Consider the following 20646-nt stretch of genomic DNA (forward strand, 5'->3'; position numbering starts at 1 on the left):
ATCATCATTTCCCAGTGGTATCTAATTTTTTAGATTTAAAAATGATCATATTTAGCAGTTCCAAGTACATTTGCCTTAGCAACAGTTGGCAAGGCGGTTAATGTAACAGTAGTTCTATTTAACAAACATGCCTTCACAGGGCTGTGTTATAGACAACTTACCCTTTGAGCCCTCTCCTTTAACTCTTTATCTTGAGCTAAAAAAGCCTGCATCTTTTTTTGGATATCTACAAGCTTTTCAGGGTTGATTCTAATAAAAAAAGAAAATTATTTTACCTTTAGAAAATGTATTAAGAAGCTCACATTAAGTTCCCAGGAGTACTTTTTCATTCCATCTGTATTACTTTAAAATGCATAAAGCTATTGCTACTGTGAACAAGGTTTCACTAAAATCATGAAGACCAATCTCCTTAAATGAATAATGCAGACAAGGCAAACAGAAACTCGGACCCTTGATCCAGAGAACAGATTGTTGACAGGAAAAAGTTTTTTTTTAAAAAAAGGTAAAGCCAAAGTTAACATTAAAATACTTCTTCAGTTTATAAAACGTAGATAATGAACTCAGAACCAGAGCAGGAAATGTAATGTATTGTACTAATATTTCATTCCAAGATAGCACCCTTCACGAGAAGATCTCATCGCATTTTTCAAAGCTTAAATAAGACCCAATGCCCCTGAGAGGTACCAGTAAAGTTTCTCTCTATTACAGGGGTCGGCAACCTTTCAGAAGTGGTGTGCCGAGTCTTCATTTATTCACTCTAATTTAAGGTTTTGCATGCAAGTAATACATTTTAATGTTTTTAGAAGGTCTCTTTCTAGAAGCCTATAATATATAACTAAACTACTGTTGTATGTAAAGTAAATAAGGTTTTTAAAATGTTTAAAAAGCTTCATTTAAAATTAAATTAAAATGCAGAGCCCCCCCGGACTGATGGCCAGGACCCGGGCAGTGTGAGTGCCACTGAAAATCAGCTTGCGTGCCACCTTTGACATGCATGCCATAGGTTGCCTACCCCTGCTCTATTATATCCATTTTATAGATGGGCAAAACTAAAGAATATTGAGATTATGTGACATAAAAGTATCCCAAGATCTAGACTTAATGAGATACACCACAACTGCTTCGTTACAGCAGTCTCCATTATACCTAGTGAAGAGTGTGTCAGCCACCTAACGAACTGCTTTACTTTTCTGTTTTCATTCAAGCTATTAATAGTTTGATCATTTAGTCTTTGCATTGCTTTTCCATCTACCTCTATTCCCCACCTCCTAGTCCCAGGCATTTGTACCTCCCAGGCTTCTGAATAGCACAGTTAGATATGCTTCAAGTAGTAGAGGAAAACGGTCTTTTGACAAACTTCACTATTTCACTCAAGAGGTTCCAGATCCAGATGGCATTACTGTATGCCATCTGTTTATGCAGTACTGTACAATAAATTATAGGCCCTGCTCCGAGGACCTTGCTATCAAGAATCAGACATTCTCCGTATAGTGATTATGTCTGTCTGGGCAACAAAGCTTTAATAAAAATCCTGTGCAAGAAATTATATATACTAACCTCTTCTCTGGTAAAGTATTGTTGCAATCAGTAATTGTGCTTTTCTTATGAGAATAAAGATCATATTAATTTACAAGGACTTCTGAGCTTTATTGAGTCACCATTTTAAGTTCCACACTTTGTCAGAACTGGGTAGCAGAAAGCTGCAGTGTAGCCAAAAGCTATTTCCAGATTATACATACACCAACTCACTGTAATTTTAGATAAAGGCTGCATAGCTGGGTGGTAAGCTCCAAGCAGGCATAAATACTAATTTGGTTTGTACTTGTAAAGGTATAAAACAGATGTTGTTATAAGGAAAATGAGGGAAATGTATGTTGGTGCACTGAATCATTCACAGAAATCAAATTAAAAACATGGAAAATGCAAGCTTTTTTTTAATCCAACTGCAAGTAAAACATGCAGTTTAATGGTGTCTTAATAAAGCAAGACTGTCACAGAATCATCATATACTACTTCTGTCAAAGAGGACTAAAATCACTCAGTAAGCTTTGGTAACTTACTTGATTTCATTGACAGGTACTTTTCTCTGCGACAGTTGGTGAACCATGCCTTTTTCTTCAGAGGGAAGCAGTACTAACAAAGCTTCACCACCTTCTTTGTACCTGATGAAAAGATGAAAAGGAAAAGCAAGGATCTTTGATTAAAGGGTTTTAAAAAACAAAAAATTCAAAAGGAATCGCATATAGCAAGTTTAACAAACCTTGATCCTCACAACATCCCAAAGTAGCAGGCAATTATCCTCATTTTGCAATGGGAAAACATGGGAAGACAGGAGACATGATTGTAAAACTAGGGACAGAACCCATGGAAGCCTGGCTTCCAGACACAGATTTAGGTCATTAGGCCATACCTCTCTGAAAACCACAGAAATCCCTCATGTGCAAACGTACAGTGTTATAGGATCCAGTTATTTGTTTCAGCTTTTAGTCACTGATCGTTCATAACATTAATTCGCAACTGCTTGAAAGGCCTGAAGGACTGGAAACCTACTAGTCTCCATGTGGAAGATGTGCTGAGCTTACCAGGTGTCGCCCATGTGTAGACCGTTGGCTGTTTTATATATATTTTTTCTCTGTACTACTTTTGTCCTAAGTAAAAGTACTGTGCTTTGTGAACGATGGCTAGTCACTGGTAAACACTGTCAAAGCCCCTGGGAGACAGCAGAATTGCGGGCCCTGGATTAAAGTCAGACCTGCTGGGAATTAGCACAGTGAGTTGCAAGGGAACTGCAAGAAACCTAAATCTCTGGTCTGAAGAGAAAAGGATGCAGGTCCCAGCCCACAGACAGGTGATGATGAAGGCTTGAGACTTAAAGGGGACTCCTTGAAGGAGCAGAGATGCAGTTAACCCCGGAGTTGTGACATATCATCATGATGGGATCGCACTTACGTGTGCTCCAAATGTATCTCATTCTTACTGAAAGACTAGTAGGTGGGAAAGGACTAACACCCCTTGCTCTAGCTTGTTTCCAAATACGAGTTTTAATTTGCTCCCTCAAAAAAAAAAAAACTATTTAGACAATTCATCAAGGCATAATTGAAAGAAAAGCCTGAAAACAGTAATGAACTGAAAGATATTAGATGCCAAACAATAAAAGCAGAGATTGATTGTCAGTACGAAAACTGGGTCTAGGCTTCTCTCTTCAGTATATTTAATAGGTGTTTGGGATGCAGTCAATTTGGTAATTACCCAGATTTATGTTTGGCAGAAAGCTCAGAACTCCTACACTTCATTCTTAATGTCTCCTACTTGTTGGCTTCCTCCTTGGAGTAAGCCTATGTTGCTTCCTATATTATAACTAATTAGAGGGATGGGGGTAGATAGTTATTTCTTTCTCCATCACTGTAGTAAATAAACAGTGTGCTTACAAATCCCACTAAAAGAGATATAGTGATCAACTAGCACCTGTATTTTCCAAATCTACCTTCACTGAAACAAACATTAAATATATTTAATTCAACTAAAACAAACAAGTTTAGCAACTGAACATAGTAGCTACAGTGCAACAAGGGTGCAGATTACTGGGGAAATCCCTGTATAAGATTCCCCATTAATACACATCAGTCCAATTAGACTGTCACAGGCTGGCTGGTCTTTTAATTCAAGCCAGGCTCAGCCTTGTCTGCCACCTGCCAGCTGCCCCTGGCAGATGCTGATATGGCAACTTAAGATAGTGACCTCAGCCATGAGAGGATCAGGAAAAGACCACTTAAACAGAGCTCATCTCAGAGTGAGGAAACCCCAGAGCCAGGGCCGCCGAGAGCAGGTTCGGGCCCCGATGAAAAAAAATTTTCGGGCCCCCCAGCAAGGGAGGACCAGCTAAACAGGGCCGACGAAGCCAGGGAAGCCGGGCCCCAGTCCCCAGTCCCCCTTCCAGACCGCCGGGCCCCAGTAATTTGTACCGGCTTCTCCCCCCGGGTCAGCCCTGCCCAGATAGAGGAGCCAGAGGAGTTCTCTCTCTGGGAAGAACCTGAAAAAGCCAGACTGGAAAAGACCCACAGGGAGCAAGGTAGGCTCATGTAGAGGAAGCCCTGAAATAGGCCCCACAAGCAGCAATGTCTGGGGAAGGGAAGCAGTGTAAGAAGCAGGGGAGGAATGCCGCAGGAGCAGGTTAGGCTCCTGTGTGGGAAGCCCTGAGGTAAGGCCTACAGGGATGAGCGAGATGTTCAAGGAAGCCTGCCAGGAGGAAGTAACATAGAAGGTATGGAGCGCTTCAGTGTAGCCCAAGAGGGACAGAAGAATTGTTTGTTTGGACTCTTAACTGGACTTTTTGTTATCCCAGAAGGGGGCTGAACTTTCATGTGAGATGGCCGGAGGGCCAGGCCATGGAAGATGCAGAGTTAAGCCATCGCAGAGCCAAGGAAGTGGCCACTAGATAGCTCCAGAGACAAGGACCCCTTCCAACACCACCTGTAGGCACAAAGGACCGCTATGGTGGTAAGAACAACCCATTACAGATTTATTTCAGAAATGTATTGAAGTGGGACAGAATCCCATGAATGCTAGTAAATAGGGTGTAGTAAGAGGAGGCCATGAGATATAAACCTTGGTATCAGAGGCCCAATATGAGGCCTAAGGCCTGAACTAAAGTAATGGTCAAGACTTTGCTAACATAAAGCAAAGTTAAGCTGTGAGCCAGAGGCAGGCCCTGCTCACAGAAGCTGGCAAGAAAAGGGCTGATGCTGCAAAAAGAGACACCTAAAAGGTACTGGACACCAGATATCAGAACATTTGCATACTTGTACACTGCACACAGATAACAAGGAACAGGCTGACCCATCCCAATGACAGGGCCAAAAGGGTAATATGATGGATAGAGTTGTTTTGTTCAAACCAATATATACAAGGTGAGAAGCGGCACCTTACTACGTAGAGGGGTTGTACCTTGCTACGTAGAAGGGTTGCACCTCAATACGTCAGGAGTGATGTGTAACTTGTTTGTACCTGTGTATAAGAATGCATCCCTGGGGCAGTGTCTTTGTCCAGCCGAGGGGGGCAGTGGAAAGTCCCGCCACTGACTGAGCTGAGTCCATTGCCAGAGGACACATACTCGTAGTATGTCCTGTAGAGTAAAATCTAGAGGGAACTATCATTGTGCTTTGTTTGACAATAAACCTGGCCAAAGTGCCTTTGTACCTTACTAGACTCTGTGGTCACTGGGGGTTCTCTCGGGATCTGCTGTGTCAGGTATCTTCGAAGAGCTGGGACAGCACACAGAAGGAACACATGCACGCAACCGAGTGATATCAACACTGAACAGAGCAGAGCACCACACCGGTAGCATCTGACAACATAGGGGTCAACAAGGAAAAATAGTGGGTGATGGCCAAATAAGATGGAAAACAAAGCCATTGTATGAAGCAGCACTAGAGGAGTGGAGCTACTCACAGTGATGTCTTTAAGTAATTAGCTACCGTAAGCCAACAAGTAAATTGCTGCCACCAGCAGCAGCCCATTTATTCCTGTCCTTTTCAAAATTTTACTTTATTATAATATTTCTTAACTGACATGTGTATCAAAACATTTATCACCTATGTAACATGTTATCACCTGTCCTGTGTTTTCTTCTTTATTCCTCTTTGCCTTATTTTTCTTCTCCTTCTTTACTGGAGTGTTTCTTCATCTATAGTTGAGTAGCTGATTTGATCTTTTTTTTTTTTATACTGTGCACTAGTTTTTCCTCTACCTCTAGCTCACTCTTACCATTTCTTCTGTTCCTACATCTATGCCTCCTTTCCCCTTCATCATCTTCATATATACTTTTCTTCCTCTCTCCCATCAATTCCTCATTCCGCCTCTCACCCCATCACATTCTCTACTGGGTCTCTCCTCAAACATATTCACTCTCCTCTATGAATTCTTTTCCCAGTATCTCTCCCTTTCAAAGACCCCTCTCCTCAGATTCATTCTCTGGTATACCTTGGCCCCCTATTCTCCAAAGAGCCCAAAAGAGGATGAGAAATTAAGGAAAGAAGGTATATGGGGTGAGGGAACTCCAAAGAAAAAGGGAGGATGTGATCTGATTGTCTTTCCAATGAAAAAATGTATAGGAAAAGAAGACTGGAACATTTCTCAGAAGAAAGCACATACAGTATTTCATTTAGTAAAAGCAGCATCCCAAAATAGTTTACAAACTTTAATACCCAAAAGCAAACAGTATTATAAGCAACACAAGTAGCAATGACTATAGTTAAGGTTGGCCAATGCTTTCCACTATAACATGCTGAGTTCAGTTGCTTATAATTTTGTCAACCTTTATTTGCTTGTACAGATTTTCTATGCTGGGTATCTGCCTCAGGCTGAAAATTTGGGGAAAGTTTCAGCAAAAATGGATCAGAATGAGATGTGGGGAAAACAGGTTGTTTTGCCCATTTTAAATTCTTACAACAGGTTCATTGAGATGCTCTGGAATACAGACTAAGTTTTCAAGTGGCAGCTCTTTGTAAGGGATGGGCCATTTACCATTTCTGTGAAAATTCATCCAAATTTAGACCCTCTGGAAATGTGTTTGCACATGCTCAGTAGAGACTTAGAGTTTGGCAGCTAAGTTATCAGAAGATTCAGCCTGTAGTGCATATAATCCAGCCAAGAACTGTAGGGGCTAAGAATTTTCCATGCAAATACTCCAAGCAGCCACAGGATGCTGCAGCATTGGGTACAGGAACTGAACTGAACTGGGAGACATTCTGGTGCTCTGAATGCACCCAAGCAGAAGGAGGTAGAATCAACCGGACTGGAATGCAGAAGTGTGAGGAACAGAAGGTGGTGGAAAGGGACTGGCAGCTGAGGTAGGGGAGGAGGCCACTGGAGTAGGAGTAGCAAACAAGATGTCCCAGGAAACTATAGGCTAGTTAGTCTCACACTGATCCCAGACAAAAATCACAGAAAGATCAACTTGGGACTCAAAGGATAGTAGCATAATTAATGCCAATCAACATGCTTATGGAAAACTGATCTTGTCAGACAAGCTTGATATCCTTTTTTGTTGCGATTACAAGTTTGTTTTGACAAAAGTAACTGTCGGAATAATATATTTAGATTTCTGCAATGCATCTGACTTCATCCCAATTTGCTTTCAGATAACAAAATTAGCACTATGCAAAATCAATGCAGGCCATATCAAATTAATTAAAATTTGTTAACTGATAGATCTCAAAACAGTTTTTAAATTAGGAACGCCCAATGGTTGGCATTTCTAGAGGGGTTCTGGAATCTGTTCTTGGCTCAAGACTTATTCAATATCTGTATCAATGATCTGGAAGAAAAATGAAAAATCATTTCTGGTAAAGGTTGCGGATGGCAAAATGATGGGGGCAGGTCATTTATAGAGACTCACCAAAATTGCTTGGTAAAGTGGGACCATTTGAACAACAAGCATTTTAACAGCCAAATACAAGGTCATACATCTATGAACAAAGAATGTAGGTCACTCTTACAAGATAACAGGCTGTATCGTAGAAAGCAGGGATACTGAAAAGGACATGGTTAATTTCAAAGTCATGGCTCAAGTTCAGCTATTTATCCATCAACTGAACATGCACTCCCAATGCAATGTTCTAGCTAAGAGGGAGAACATGCTCCTTGGCTGTATAATCAAGTAGGAGCAGCACTGGTGAGAACATTACTAGAAAACTGTGTCCAGTTCTCCCATCCTGACTTCAAAATATGTATAACAAAAATTGGAAAGGACACAGAAAAAGAGCTATATGAATTATTTCATATCGGGAAAATATGCTTTATAGTGACAGACTACAAAGGTCAATCTAGTAAATTTATCCAAGAGAAGATTAAAAGGGGATTTGATCACAGTCTACAAGTACCTATATGGGGAAGAGATTTCTGATTGTAGATGGCTCTTTAATCTAGGGGACAAAGATATAAGAAAGTTCCAAGAACTACCTTAATTCTGGCATTTCCTAACTTTTGAGTTCTTGACTTTGCAAGAGTAACATTTTAATGCAGTTTTTTGTGTATAATAATGTTTAAGCTACAAATAACAGCAGTGCCAAACACGATGTATAGTGAATAAGTTGCCTTTCCAGAAACTAGAAATATACAGAAGGTGAAAAGCACACTGTGGAAATTTTATTAAAATCAAGTGTTAAAACTTGGTCTCCATACATTATGATTATTTCAAAGTTTAAATTAAATCTTATAGAGCCTTTAGGCAGGCAAATAGTATTAAAGCTAAGAAAAGAATCACATTAAGTTAGGCCAAGAATATGAAGGTCTTCAAGTGAAATTTCTTTTTTGTTTGTTTGTGTTTTGTTTACTTGCTATTACTAGGAAGAAAAGCAATATTAAAAATACTTCTCAGCATGAGGGACTTGAGACATTCAAAGGGATTGAAAGAGATCTGATGACTATTGCTAGGTTCTAATCATTCACTTAAGCAATTCCCCTGCTTCTTTACACCTAATTAAGTTTAAGTACATACAAAATATTTCTATTGGTCTTTGAAAAGCCTGGATGGACTGTCTTATATTGCAGGCTGGCATTAAACTAGCCCAAAAACTGTGAAATAACTGAAAAACAGACAGGCAGGCACTGCTGCTGTGCCTCCTCATTGCAAAACATGAAAACAAAAGAGTCAAAGGTTTGCGTAAACTGAAAACTAAATGATTTGAAACACCATCTGGAAGATTTTGCATCTGTTTAGATTTTTCATGGTGGTTTAGCTGCTGAGAAGACAAGCCAACAGTAAAGGAGCTTTATTTAGACAAATATAGACTTGCTTCTCAAGAAGAGATTAGCTATTTTCTCCTCAAACAACAACAAACATGTTAATGGAAGACTACTGGTCTGCACCATCACTAGGCTTAAAAGGTCCCCTGCAAATTCAAAAAATGGAGCTTGTGCTTTTTTTGTTTTTTTATCATGTATAACGGTGGCCTGAAAGTTTCTCCTTCAGGAAAAGTTTTTTCTGCTTGTTTTTTATGCTAGAAATGTGTGTATTCTAAACCTCAGAAGACACTGGAAAATAGCTAACTGCAGAAATGACATCTCTAGAGATTAAAAATTGTCCCAGTTGAGAAAAGAAAGGGTATTTGGTCAGTGTTTAAAACTCTGTTTTCCCATTAATCCCTATTTAACTCCAACACTTAATCAACACTTGGGGGGGAGGGGAGGGAGAACTTATCTGTAGATCTTCAGCTACTGGTACAAACAATCCCAATACCTATCCTTCTGAAGTCCTCCAGCAAAGCCAGGGGAAAGCATTCCTGACATTAAGGTAGATAAATAAGAAAATAAAAATACATCATGAAGCAGTAAAAAAAAAAGTCAACCCCGATTTTTAAAAAGCCTCCCCCAGGTCACCACTAGTACTTCTCTAAAGAAAAGAAACAGCATCCTCTTCTGAAAGGGGTCCCTTCCAGTTCTATGAGATAGGTATGTCTCCATATATTTATGTAGTCTGCTACTTCCAGTCTGTACACCCTTACCAAAACCAGACAGTTGTTTTGGATCACCAGACCAAATATTAGTGTTTTACCAATGGAGGTATTTGTTCAGCAAAACAGCTGCTTTGTACATAGAATTTTCAACTAAAACCTAGGGCATTCTTAATAAATAAAATCAATGTACTTGATCTGTGTACCAACTGGTAAATAACCTCAAAATGATGTAAACATAAGCATCATCTGAAGAGCCCAGAGTAGGTCTCACTTTAGTTTTGTGATTTTATGATAGTTTCCTCGTACACAACAAGATACTATTAACCTTTATTTTAAAAAAAGGAATTGCTTCTGGCTGCAGCAAGTCTTCAAAAATCAGATCCATGTAACTTTTGTATACATTTGTCTTAGTTACTCATTCTGGATGAGATGAGTCTGCATGCCTGAATATCTACTCGTCATCAACCGAGTCTCAAAACTAACAGCCAGAGAAGCAAGGTGACAGAGAACTTCACTAATTCTGTACTATTCTATGATAACTGGAAACATGATGGAGAAAGAAGCTGCCTCTGAACAGAGAGAGAGAGAGAATGAGTGTGTTTGGTGCTCATGAAAGAGGATGTCCTCTATGCACCAACAGAACCTTGTCGAGAAGCAGTTCTGTTTTCCTACACCATGAGCCTGAGGAACCACACCTCTGAGTGAGAGAGGATAATTTATTGCCCATGGCACACTCAGTCTTTAACTTTTCTGCTATGACCATCAAGGGGTGGCAGTTAGTGCCAAATGTAGAGCCACTGTCTGTGATAGGGACCCCTGTTCACTGAGAACTGGATTGAGATCAAACTCCTTTCACCAGATAGTAATACCATGATCAATACCAACCTGAGCTAGAGTTGTACCAGTAACTAGAGGTAAAAGTTTTATATACCTCTTAGTGCCCCAAGCCATACAGTACCACTTCCTATTCTTAAAGCTCACCTATCGCTACAACTACCACTATTGCCAGCTGAAACATGGTTAAATCTAGCTGTGTTCTAGCCATATTTTGAAACCATTCTACAGCCCTACTCAGCCCATCACTGTAGCATAGTTCAGTTACATAGTTTATAAAAGAATTCTAGTTTTCCTCTGCAGCTAAGGACACTCGCAGGTTTAAACTAGTGTAAATGGTGGATTTTCTATAACTGGAAGTTTTTAAATCATGATGTGAGGACTTCAGTAACTCATCCAGAGGTTAGAAGTCTATTACAGTGGATAGTGGAGTGGGTGGGTGAGGTTCTGTGGCCTACAATGGGCAGGCGGTCAAACTCGATCATGATGGTCCCTTCTGGCCTTAAAGCCTCTGAGTCTGTGTTTTAACCATGTTGATGAAATATGATTAGCAGTTAAAACAGATAAAAATAGAAGGGGAAGCTCACAGATTTTTGGTGGCTATTATCACAAGTAACATTCTGTGGTGATGAGGACATCAACTTGTAGCAATAAAGCACAGAAAGGGGAAGAGAATTGTAAAGGTATCTAGTGTGGGTATACAGACCTTGTATAAAAAGTGTAAATGGGTTCTATCTTGATGAGCTTTAAAATAAACTTTACTCTATCAAGATTTAGATTTTAAAAGACAAGTTGTCTGAGCGATAGCCAAGTTCCAAAATGGGAATGTTACTGTAATTATTTGCAAGAAGAATAAGATCCTTGTCTGTTTTTACATTAGCAGTGGAGATGATAAAATGTATCAATCTTCCTAGGAAGCCTCACCATTCAGGTCAACAAGCCATCGGAGGGAAGGCAAACAGAAACCCTAGGACTGATCACCTTGGGTAGAGAAAATCATGACATCGTACAGGCCACTCTAGCCTTTGACTATCCCTGCACCTGAAGAAGGCCCAATAGTAAGAAGCACTGTGCCAGCAGAACAGCACTGCGGCTCCTTGTTACTCTGTGAGATCCCTATTTGGTATGGAGAAAAAAAATCTATTTAATGTTATCAAACCAAAGGGAGTTTACTGCTTCAGAGATCTTGCCAAATTGGGACAGATTGATGGATAAACCACAATTTCTGCAGTAAGAAAGTTGGTAGCAGTGCTGTATGATCACAGCAAGAAAGAAAAGGAGACCCGCAGAGACCTGAATTGCTTGTGCCTCAATCTAGCCATCAAAAAGGACAAGTCACAGGGCAAACTCCCAAGAGCATGTCAAAAGAGCATCTTGGCAAACAAAGATTTGGATGTCTTCGCACATAGGTAGACCAGTTATCTGAACAGCATTGCAACATGGATGGAAAAATGTGAATGATCAACTACTTCCCATATTCTCCAAAGGCCCAATGGCATGTGAGCTTGCACAAGACCTTCTCTGTGCTTGCACTGGTAGGGTTCACTGCACAATCAACTGCATCTGTAGTCAGAACAATCCTCCCTGCACAGAACTGCCAATACAATGAAGACTGTGGTAACCCATGCACTCAGAGATCATGTTGAACAAGATTATGATAATGATGTTGACTAGAAGTGTCACCAGAGTTACTACATTTCAATACCCTCTGCACAAATTTATTATTAAATTTTGTTTTACCCTTTACATTATCATTGTGATGCTTTCAGGGCATAAATAAATCCAATTTTATATCTTGAAATATACACAGTCATTAAACTAAGTGGGCATTTTAACTAGTTGATGGTGTCATTGCTTACCCTTGTTTCTATGATCGACATCATACCTCATCTTAATGTAGACATAATAAGCTTTCAAATGATGCAAAATGTGTTTCTGTAGAGAAGGTATATTAAGTCGACCAAATTGGTGGTGTCCGCTGCTTACCTAAACTAAATAGATAATTGTTAAGTCTGTCATGCAGCTGCCAGCACTCATAGAGGAAAGTTTCTGCCTCACCAGTTGAGATTGAGAAGATGAGGGGGCTTTTCCAATGGGTCTATACACCCTGCACCCTGTGTTTTAAAGTACATCGAGATATGGTCCACGCATTTTTTGTTCTAACTCTAGTCCAACTCTGATGGTCTCCACATGATGCTCACGATCTCTTCTCCTTTGTTGTTTGGTTCTTGTATCATTCCAAAGACTTTTATTGGCAAACACTTGTCAAGTTGTAGCTTTCTGGCAGAGGGCATGTATTTTTTATTTTTTTTAAGACCATATCACATCCTCTTCCCTCTCTTCCAGGTATAGAAGTATTCTTGTATCAACATCCCTGTTATGAGAATCATCCAAACAGGTTTCATTTCTGCCACTAGATCATAATCCCCCTTCACCTAGTTATACAGCAAAGTCTTCTTTCTTATGAACAGCCACACTTTAGTGAGGAGAAAAAAATGGGCAAGAGTATGCTACAGCTTACACCAACCTTATCAATAAATTGAATATAAAGGTCACTGGGTCCTCCAGCCTAGCTAGTAAGCAATCTATTTCCCACAGCAGCTGTGTCCATTCTACTGTACTGAAACATATGCTTATTTATTCTTTATTATAGTTTTCCAGGGTGGCATTGTGTCAGTGGGTAATTATGACCATAGCCAAGTTTATATTTTAGTGTGTTAGAACATCATTAGAAAAATATTCTAATGGAAAACATAGTTCAAGTTGATGCAACTGCAGGACAACGTCAGAACTGTAGGTAGGCTTCAGTATGTAATTGTAAAGAGATTTAAATAATATGAATTGTGAGTTAAATATGCAGTGGTGAGGGGCGTTTCTTGTGACCTCCGCTGGCAGTTGTTTTTTGTTTTGTTTTTTCAGTTAGGACAATGAATCGAAGACTGCAATGTAATATGAACTAAACACTACAGTAGATCAATAAAAGTTCTTCAAACAGGATTCTAACCTAATAAATAGTTAATTATGCAAGGAGCTGCCAGCTTGACAATTTGACTATGCAGGTTATTCAGATTCCCAAGAAACACATTCCATCTCTGAATTGAAGGCAACATTATTTTTCACATTGGGGGAAAAAAACACTTTCCTGAGTTATCCAAACCTCAAGTGTTTAGTCACACTTACTTAGGCAGAAAATGTTACAACAGGGAGGGGCTTAACTACACAGCTTCCCAGTGACCATGATCCAGAGGGATATATTTCCTGACTGTCTGAAACTATTATCCAATCATTTTTTCCTAAAAACAATTATGCTGTGAAGTATATCCAGCAGCTCCAAACTTTTTAATTAATGGGACTAAATTGATTACCGTTATCATATTGTCTTGTCCAATAGAGAATGGACAGTGGTGATTTTGGATGATTTTTAATGTAAGATACATTTTCAGGATACAAGTGAGAGTGAACAAAACCAAGGCAGAATATATATAGTTAGGTTAGTTTGATATATAGTACACATATCCACAAAAGGGCCTGTTGGCTTTCTCCAGAGCCATCGACATCAACACCAAATCTCTCTCTGAGACGCATCCAAAACCCACTGATGCCAACAGAAAGACTCCCAATGACTTCATGGGGCACTGGATCAGGTCCCATATAAGTATTTTACATTATATGCACACGCAACATGAGGCTCCAGACTTACCCCTGCAACTATTAGAATCCCTACAGAATGAGTTATTCTACTCTGTCCTCCATTTCACATTTAATGCCTTAAAAACAACTCTTGGTGCAGAAAAGCCAGACTTAGGTGAGGGTTTTACAGGCTTTTTTGGTAAAGGAGGTAGGGGAGAAGTGGATTTATTTAAACTCAGCTAGTAGCAATAGTGTGCTAAGCACTAAACACAGAAATGTGTCCACGCACTGAATAAACTGGAAAACATAAAGCAGTCTTTTTCCCCCACTATTTTTTAAAATGAAATCAAAGTTCCTGTAAAACAGTCCTTTTCTTACCATCCTACTTATCAGTTAAGTAACCTTTGTATGGGATTTCTTTCACTCACATGTCCTCTACATGCCACACAATGTGTAAAATTAAATTTTTTGAAAGAAAAACGCATACAGTAAAACTTCAAAAATGAAAATTAGCTTCTGCTGTCCCCTAGTGGCATTGCATTTTGTTTCACAAATGTGATCAAAAGATTTTCTAAAATCAAATCTAGGTTCCATGGACATACATGGCATACATCAAAAGAAATTAACAGCCAGAGGGGTTAATTTAATGAAGAATGCCTCCACAAATATTTCACACACTATTTGCTTAGACTGTTTGAATTAAAACCCACAGGAAACACAGGACTCTTCAGATCATAAAATCCATATATTTCTTATGAAAACCCTTTTGTCACATTATAAAGGATATTTCCACAGTATTTTTCATTATTTTAAAAATCACTTATTGATTTGTCCAGACTTTAAAGGCATATCTACAAAATGTAATGAGCCAAAACATCTTCTAGTAACATTAGATACAAAGAGGCGCTCCCCGTCCACTGAAATAATAAAACTGCTTTCAAGTTAATCAGACAGGAAAAAAAAAAAAAGATATACCAATCTCACTATAAAGTAAAAGCATTCTTTCATATCTCCTGATTTTTTTTTTATTATTTATTTTAGTTGTGGAAAGTGGTTTTATTTTACTATGGCTCAAAGATTCAGCGAGTTTTTTCTTCTTGACTTAAATATATTTATTTTTCTATAACAAAATAATTTGATTTCAAAAGTAAATAGTACCCTGAAAGACAGTTTTAATTACAGCTGGCACACAGGTTCCTAATTAGCTGAGATATTTAATTTAGCTTTCATTCCTTGCAATTATGCACTCTCATGGCCCATGAAACTTTCTAATTATCTCTAATCTCATTAATGATTACTATTAAACTGCAGTTTAATTTTTATTAAGTTTCTAGAGACAACGTAGGCTTCTCACATATTAACACCATCCTCTGAATACAGCCGAAGTCTACTACTCAACAGTTAGAGTTGGTTAAAAAAAAAAGTTTACAAATCAGTCGTATTTGAAATTCAAATTGCACAGCGTGTATCTGAAGTTAAAGTATGTTCACAATTTATTTTCTACATTTTTTTTCCCAGTTTATTCCCAATATGTATGTTTCTCTAGGCTGTTATTTCTGGCTCAGTAAACATATCTTTTATAGGAGCCATGAGAAAAAAAGGTTACCTCCCTTCTCGTAACTGTTGTTCTTTGAGATGTGTTGTTCATGTCCATTCCAAGTAGGCATGCATGTGCCGCGTGCACAGTCAGAAGGTTCTTCCCCTAGGAGTACCCATTGGGTCAGCTGTGGAGCCCCCTGGAGTCATGCCTTCATGGGGGTGTATATAGGTACGGTTATGTTTATGTCATGGAGGTCATGGAAGTCACGGAATCCTTGACTTCCAGAAACCTCAGTGATGTTCTCGGCTTCAGCCCCAGGGGCTGCGGGACTGGAGCTGGCAGCCAGCAGGGCCCTGGCAGGGTTTCGGCAACAGCAGCGACAGGCAACAGGGGGCCCTCTGCAAGGTTCCAGCAACAGGTGACAGACTCCTGAGAGGGCTCTCCTCAGGGTTCCATCGAGGGGTGACAGCCTCACACGGGGGAAGGGGGACACCTTGGGCAAACAGCTGGGGGTGTCCTATTTTCTCTCTGGGAAATACGGTCACTCTGCAGCTTCCAGCTGCCACGAGCAGAGGGGGAAATCCCACAGCTCCCAGCCACCACAGTGGCAGTGGAAACCATGGAGCCACAGCAGCAAAAGTCACAGACAGGTCACAGCTTACATGAATTTTTGTTTATTGCCCATGACCTATCCATGACTTTTACTAAAAGTAACCATGACACAAACTTAGCCTTACATATAGGTCCCTGCTGACCCACTGCCTCTTCATTTCCTTTGTGTGGAAACTCCGACAGAGGGGAAGGCGGGTGGGTCTTGGAATGGACATGCGCAACACATCTCGAAAAACAACAGTTACGAAAGGCAGAAGGAGACCCAGCTTGTCAAAGGTGGATCTTATCATACTGACACGTTGCTCCGCTTGTGCCTTGGAGCGGCCCCTGACCAACCAGTCGTCAAGGTACGGGAAGACCTGTACCTGCCTTCTTCTCAGGAAGGCAGCTACGATTGCCATGCACCTGGTAAAAACTCGAGAGGGTGCTGACAAGCTAAAAGGGAGGACCGTAAACTCGTAATGGTTGTGGTTCACTATGAACCTGAGAAAGCGTCTGTGGGCTGGAATTAAAGATATGTGGAAGTATGCATACTTTATGTCGAGGGCAGCGTACCAGTCTCCCGGATCCAGGAATGGGAGGATGGCAGCCAAAGAGACCACGCGGAACCTCAGCTTCTTCATGAATCTGTTGAAGCCTCGCAGGTCGAGGATGGGTCTGAGACCCCTTTGGCTTTGGGGATTAGGAAATATCGGGAGTAGAATCCCTTGCCCCCTAGCTCCTGAGGAACCTCCTCCACTGCTCCTGTGGTGAGGAGCAATTGAACCTCCTGCATGAGGAGCAGAATTGGAGAGAATATCCCACTTCTACAGTGCTAAGGAACTAGAGATCTTAGAGTATCTGGGTCCAGGTACGATAGATGTGGGACAAACTATTTAGAAAACAAGGTGAAGGATCCAGTGAGTGGACTGGTGCATTGCCCCCGGGCATGCCTTCAAAAGGCTTGCTTAGAGCCTGAGGACTGCCTGGCTGATCCCTGGCCTTGATTGGGTGGTGTATGGGCAAGCTTACACCTACCATTCCTGCCCCGCTTCCTGGAGAAGTCCTGCCTAGGCTAGGGAGGGTAGAAATACAGAGGGGATTGGGGCTTAAAATGTTTCCACTGGGTGGCAGGGGTGTGCAGTTTTCAAATTGCCTGCAAATCCTTTAGGCTATGGAGCTTGGAATTTGTCTGCTCCAAAAACAATCCCATGACTTGCTGTCAAAGGGCAAATTATGAACTGTTTGTTGGACCTCTGGGGGAAGGCCCGACACCTGGAGCCATGAGCTCCTCCTCATGGCTATGGCGGAGGACATGGTTCGCGGGGCCAAGTCTGCCATGTCCAGTGAGGCCTGTAAATAAGTCCACGCCACTGCCTTGCCGTCCTCGACAATGGCTACAAATTCTGCTCTAGAGTCTGACAGGATCATCTCCTTAAATTTCATCATGGAGTCCCCATGAATTAAAATTTTATCTGCTGAGGATTGCTTGCTAGTTAACAGTACGAAGCTGGAGCCCCCCAGTGGAGAACACCTTCCTGCCAAAGAGGTCCAGCTTCTTTGAGTATTTAGCTTTTGGAGTTGGGCCCTGCTGCCCCTGTCTCTCTCATTCACTGCCGCTACGACCAGCAAACCCAGCTGTGGATGAGTGAATAAGTATTCGTACCTCCTAGAGGGGACAAAATATTTTCTCTCTCCCCTCTTAGCTATAGGGGGAATGGAGGCAGGAGTCTGCCACAAGGCCTTTGTAGTGGCTTGAATAGTTTAAAGGAGTGGTAATGCCACCCTGGAGGGCCCCTCAGGGTCCACCATGGAGTCCTCAGACTCGACCAACTCCTTGGCCTGTAGCCCCATGTTATAAGCCACTCTGTGCAACAGCTCCTGGGGCACTTTATCATTAATGGGGGGCAGCCCAGAGGATGAAGACCCCGCCACCACCTCATCCAGCGAGGATGATGATGTCACCCAAGACAGTACCAGGCCCTCCTGTCCCTCCAGCTCCCTGGAAGCATCCTGCTCAGTGCTGTGCGGCTCAGCGCCAGTAGCAGCCTCAGAGACAGTGATGGAGCAGGGACTCAGATGGGGCTCTGCGCATGGTCTGAAGCCTTGAGGTGGGGGACGGTCCTGGGTGATAAAGGGGCGCATCCTTCTGAGATTACGGACTGGGAGCTCCTGGAGTAAGTGCCCTGAGCCTGGTGGTATGCCCATGGGGTTCAAAAAGGCCACTGCATGGGCCCCTGCCACGGCACCATCCTGCCTCCTGCCTATTGCAATGCTGCTCTGACTGTGCCTGGAGTAGTAGGACTCTGCACCCAAGTCCAATGACTGGGACCCTGAGCACGGAGACCACAGCGATGCCAAGCTCTCATCATGGGTGAGCGCCCTCTATTTGTCTTCTTGTGCTGCTTAGGCGGCACTGGTGAGTGCAAGCGGTGCTGTGTGGCCGCTGCGGGCTTTGGTGCCAGGGAGTGACCATGCTAAGGGTCTCTATGCCTAGAGTCCTTTCTCAGTGCCGTAACTTCTCTAACAGAGGCCAGAGCACTCCGCATGGAGGTGCTTGGTGCTGAGTCCTGCTTGTCCGGAGCTGGCTGGGGACGGAGGGCTGCCTCCATAAGGAGCTGTTTGAGCCTGAAGTCCCTTCCTTTCTTTGTTCTCGGGCGGAACCCTTTGAAGATCTTGCAGTGATCTGTTTGATGCGCCTCCCCCAGACACTTTAGCAGGAGTCGTTGGGGTGGCCCCATGCCTCCAAGTGGGGAGGGAATTGGGGTTGGGGGGAACCCCCCACTTCTATCTAACTAACTACTGAAAACTAACACTAACTATTTACAGGTTAACAGAGAGGTGGGCAAACTACCGCCCAGGGGCCACATCCAGCCCGCGGGACTCTCCTGCCCGGCCCCTGAGCTCCTGGCTTGGGAGGCTAGCCCCCCGGCCCTTCCCCTGCTGTTCCCCCTCCCCTGCAGCCTCAGCTCACTGTGCCACCGGCACAATTCTCTGGGCAGCGGGGCTGTGAGCCCTTGCTGGGCAGTGCAGTGCAGTGCAGTGCCGCGCCGCACCCTGACCAGGTGCTCTGTGCTGCATGGTGGCGTGGCGGGCTCCAGCCAGGTGGCACAGCTGCCTGTCCTGGTGCTCTGGGCGGCGCAGCTGTAGCGCTGCCAGCCACCGGTGCTCCAGGCAGCACAGTAAGAGGGCGGGGGGGGTGTTGGATAGAGAGCAGGGGAATTCAGGGTGGTGGTCAGGGGGCAGGGGTGTGGATAGGGGTCGGGGCAGTCAGAGGGCGGAGAACAGGGGTGTTGAATGGGGGCAGGGGTCCCGGGGGGCAGTCAGGAAGGAGAGGAGGAGTTGGTTGGGGCAGCCAGGGGCAGTGAGTCCAGGGGCAGTCAGGAGCCACCAAGGAATGAGAAGTGGGCGGGGGGCAGAGACCAGGCCACACCTGGCTGTTTGGGGAGGTACAGCCTCCCCTAACCAGCCCTCCATACAATTTCAGAAACGCGACGTGGCCCTCAGGCCAAAAAGTTTGCCCGCCCCTGGGTTAACAGAAAGTCTAATCAGTAGGGGAAACACTTTCGGAGGGAAGAAAAGACAGTTCCAACAACCATCACTGGCAGTAAAAAGGAACTGAAGAGGTGGCGGGTTGGCAGGGACCTATATACACCACCATGAAGGTGCAGTTCGGGGGACTCCACAGCTGACCCGACGGGTACCGCTAGGGGAAAAGCCTTCCAACCACTGTGCATACAGCGCACACCTACTTGGAATCGACATGCACTCGAAGAAGAACTTGGCAGACTCCCCCACAATGAAAACCTAATGCAGGGCAGCTTTACCATTAATCTGTGAATTAGATTAGGAGTCAGCAAGCACCTGTAAACAGGGCTGTAGCCATGGGTGGGCCTGAGTGGGCTACGGCCCACTCACTTAGCATACAGGCCCACTGGATGCTGGAGCCCCCCAAATCCACAGGTTGGGACTCCCAACACCGGGTCAGTGTACATCAGCATCTCTCTCCTGTGCACCACATGCTGCTGCCCTGGTCTCCAGCCCCACCCACACAAGGCACACCTCCCGCCTGAGAGAGGGTGAGTCGTCCCTGTGTGCCCCAGGCAGCCTCATCTTCAGGTGCCTGCTGAGCAGTAAAGGCCGGCTGGAGATGGTGGGGAGAGGCAGGCCCCCCCACTCCACCCCCAGTCATTGCCCACTCACCCAGTTTTCCTGTCCTAGCTACATCACTGCCTGTAAAGCTTTTCCTACAGAAGGAAACTGCTCTCTTCAAATCATCACTCTGCCAGCAAAAATATCTGAAGACTGGTTCTTATCATCCTTCCCTTGAAACCTCAGCAAAGCCTTAAATACAGGAAATGAAAAAATTCATCTAGAAGGAGAGCCCAACAAAGGTATGCTGAAGTAAAGGGGTAGTCAGTCTGTAGAGCAGAAGGAACAGCCTCTCAACAAAGAAACAGGCCCTCTATCCCCAATATTCAGCCAAGCTCTATTCACACTACCACTACCCCACCATAGGAAAAGTCTCATTTAAAAGAGGATCTCTGAAAAGGCCCCCTTTGTACACTGGAAAGTTATCTCAGCAGTATCAGAATT

The 20646-nt window shown here is 42.9% G+C and overlaps 1 protein-coding gene across 1 annotated transcript in view; it reads right to left on the minus strand.

Moving 5' to 3' along the window:
- The window catches only part of DDX10 (DEAD-box helicase 10), a 334053-nt gene that overhangs the window by 284011 nt on the left and 29396 nt on the right, over window positions 1-20646 (minus strand). The window contains exons 10-11 of the mRNA XM_045018285.1: window positions 2061-2162; window positions 162-249 (exon numbers count right to left, since the gene is read on the minus strand). Of these exons, the coding sequence (XP_044874220.1) occupies window positions 162-249; window positions 2061-2162 (190 nt within the window). The remainder of the gene's footprint in view (window positions 1-161; window positions 250-2060; window positions 2163-20646) is intronic.

This window comes from Mauremys mutica, chromosome 1 (assembly GCF_020497125.1).
Source record: "Mauremys mutica isolate MM-2020 ecotype Southern chromosome 1, ASM2049712v1, whole genome shotgun sequence".
In the NCBI taxonomy this organism is placed as follows: domain Eukaryota; kingdom Metazoa; phylum Chordata; order Testudines; family Geoemydidae; genus Mauremys; species Mauremys mutica.